At 43.0% G+C, this 2,628-nt stretch overlaps 1 protein-coding gene across 1 annotated transcript in view; it reads left to right on the forward strand.

Annotated features, from left to right (window-relative positions):
• Positions 1–2,628, forward strand: part of NPAT (nuclear protein, coactivator of histone transcription) — a 65,602-nt gene that overhangs the window by 57,943 nt on the left and 5,031 nt on the right. Inside the window, 2 exon segments of the mRNA XM_017855271.1 lie at positions 619–679; positions 785–1,923. Coding sequence (XP_017710760.1) covers positions 619–679; positions 785–1,923 — 1,200 coding nt within the window.

Consider the following 2,628-nt stretch of genomic DNA (forward strand, 5'->3'; position numbering starts at 1 on the left):
TGCCACTGCGCTTCAGTCTGGGTGACAGAGCATGACTGTCTCAAAAAAAACAAACAAACAGACAAACATAATATTTGCCTGAAGTTGACGCATGTCATTTGCTCCATATCTGGATTTCCTCTGTAGCAGTGGGGAAATAGCCATCTTGTACTTATTTCAAAACTACTCTTTAAAAGCTGCTTTGTCAGCATGTTCTATTTGCATGTTAGCTGTCACTTAAAATTTTCTCGGCCGGGCATGGTGGCTCAAGCCTGTAATCCCAGCACTTTGGGAGGCCGAGACGGGCGGATCACGAGGTCAGGAGATCGAGACCATCCTGGCTAACACAGTGAAACCCCGTCTCTACTAAAAAATACAAAAAACTAGCCGGGCGAGGTGGCGGGCGCCTGTAGTCCCAGCTACTCGGGAGGCTGAGGCAGGAGAATGGCATAAACCCGGGAGGCAGAGCTTGCAGTGAGCTGAGATCCGGCCACTGCACTCCAGCCTGGGCGACAGAGCAAGACTCTGTCTCGAAAAAAAAAAAAAAATTTTCTCATGATATGTGATAATTGTCATCTGTTCCATCCTCTTTCAGAGGAGTGTATTCTTTTTCTCAGGAATGTGCATTTATAATTTCAGGAAAACAAGTAAATAATTCGGTGGATTCATCAGGTCATTCAGTTGGATATCATGCCCAAAGGTGAGTATAAAGTAGTTTCTATCATAGATTATTTGAATGCTCAGATTTAAAACATAAAGGATTTCTTTATGCTGCTAGAAATAGTTTTGTTTTGTTTTGTTTTAGAACTGAAGTTTCTGACAAGACTATTGCCACAGATCTTGGGAAGAAATCAGAAGAAACCACAGTTCCCTTCCCAGAAGAGAGTGTAGTTCCAGCTGCTAAACCATGCCACAGACGTGTACTCTGCTTTGACAGCACTGCTGCTCCCGTGGCAAATACACAGGGGCCAAACCATAAGATGGTGTCCCAAAACAAAGAAAGGAATGCAGTCTGTTTTCCTAATCTTGACTCACCCAATGTGTCCTCCACCTTAAAACCTCCTTCTAATAATGCTATCAAAAGAGAGAAAGAGAAGCCTCCTCTGCCTAAGATTTTATCTAAATCGGAAAGTGCCATTAGCCGGCATACCACCATAAGAGAAACTCAATCAGAAAAGAAAGTTTCACCAACAGAAATTGTGCTTGAATCTTTCCATAAAGCAACAGCTAATAAGGAGAATGAATTATGCAGCGATGTAGAAAGGCAGAAAAATCTAGAAAATTCGAAACTATCTATTGGGCAGCAAAATGGGGGTTTGCGAAGTGAGAAATCTGTAGCTTCACTGCAAGAAATGACCAAAAAACAAGGCACATCTTCAAACAATAAAAATGTCCTTTCAGTAGGTACAGCTGTGAAGGATCTAAAACAAGAACAAACTAAATCCACCAGTTCTTTGATTACCACAGAAATGTTACAGGATATACAGAGGCACAGCTCAGTAAGTAGGCTTGCTGAGAGTAGTGATTTACCTGTACCCCGGACACCTGGCTCAGGGGCAGGGGAAAAACATAAAGAAGAACCTATAGATATTATCAAGGCCCCCTCTAGTAGGCGTTTCAGTGAAGACAGTAGCACATCAAAAGTAATGGTCCCTCCTGTCACCCCAGACCTGCCTGCCTGCAGCCCTGCCAGTGAAACAGGCAGTGAAAACAGTGTAAATATGGCTGCCCACACATTAATGATTCTCTCCAGGGCAGCCATTTCTAGGACTACTTCAGCAACTCCTCTGAAAGATAACACACAACAGTTTAGAGCATCTTCAAGGAGCACCACAAAAAAGCGGAAAATTGAGGAATTAGATGAACGTGAGCGAAACTCTCGTACTTCTAGTAAAAATCTTACAAATTCATCAGTACCAGTGAAAAAGAAGAAAATTAAGGCAAGTTTGAAAGTTTTAATTTCCAAACCACACCTTTTTTTCCCTTTAATAATTATAGAATTCAGCAGTTCTTGCCACAACTTAACTGAATGTTACGGCTAAGACAGCTTTTAGCTTTCATTGACAAAATACATTGTCCAGCAGTGTTAATTTGGTATGCGCAGGGTTTCTAGGTTAAACAGCATTTTCAGAACCACTGCTGAGGCATTTGTTTATAAACATCTTTCCAGGGGAAAAAAAATACAGTTTTTGTTTCTTTCTTGGTAGAACTCAAGTTTTTTCATGAGCATGACATAGTCATGAAAGATTGGGAAACACTATTAAACACTTGTGTGGAATTACCAAGTAATAAAGGACTTTGTTCTTAGATCTTCAGTCGTCCCCCCCCCGCCCACATCTTGTAATCTCTTCCATAGGCCCTTAAAAATGTTAGCATATGGCTGGGCGTGGTGACTCACGCTTCTAATCCCAGCACTTTGGGAGGCTGAGGTGGGCAGATCACGAGGTCAGGAGATTGAGACCATCATGGCTAACGGTGAAACCCCGTCTGTACTAAAAATGCAAAAAATTAGCCAGGCATGGTGGCGGGCGCGTGTAGTCCCAGCTAATCCGGAGGCTGAGGCAGGAGAATGGCGTGAACTCGGCTCACTGCAAGCTCCACTTCCCAGGTTCACTGTGCTCCAGCCTGGGTGACAGAGTGAGACGCCTC

The sequence above is a fragment of the Rhinopithecus bieti genome, unplaced genomic scaffold, assembly GCF_001698545.2.
Source record: "Rhinopithecus bieti isolate Rb0 unplaced genomic scaffold, ASM169854v2 scaffold_39705, whole genome shotgun sequence".
Classification (NCBI taxonomy): Eukaryota; Metazoa; Chordata; class Mammalia; order Primates; family Cercopithecidae; genus Rhinopithecus; species Rhinopithecus bieti.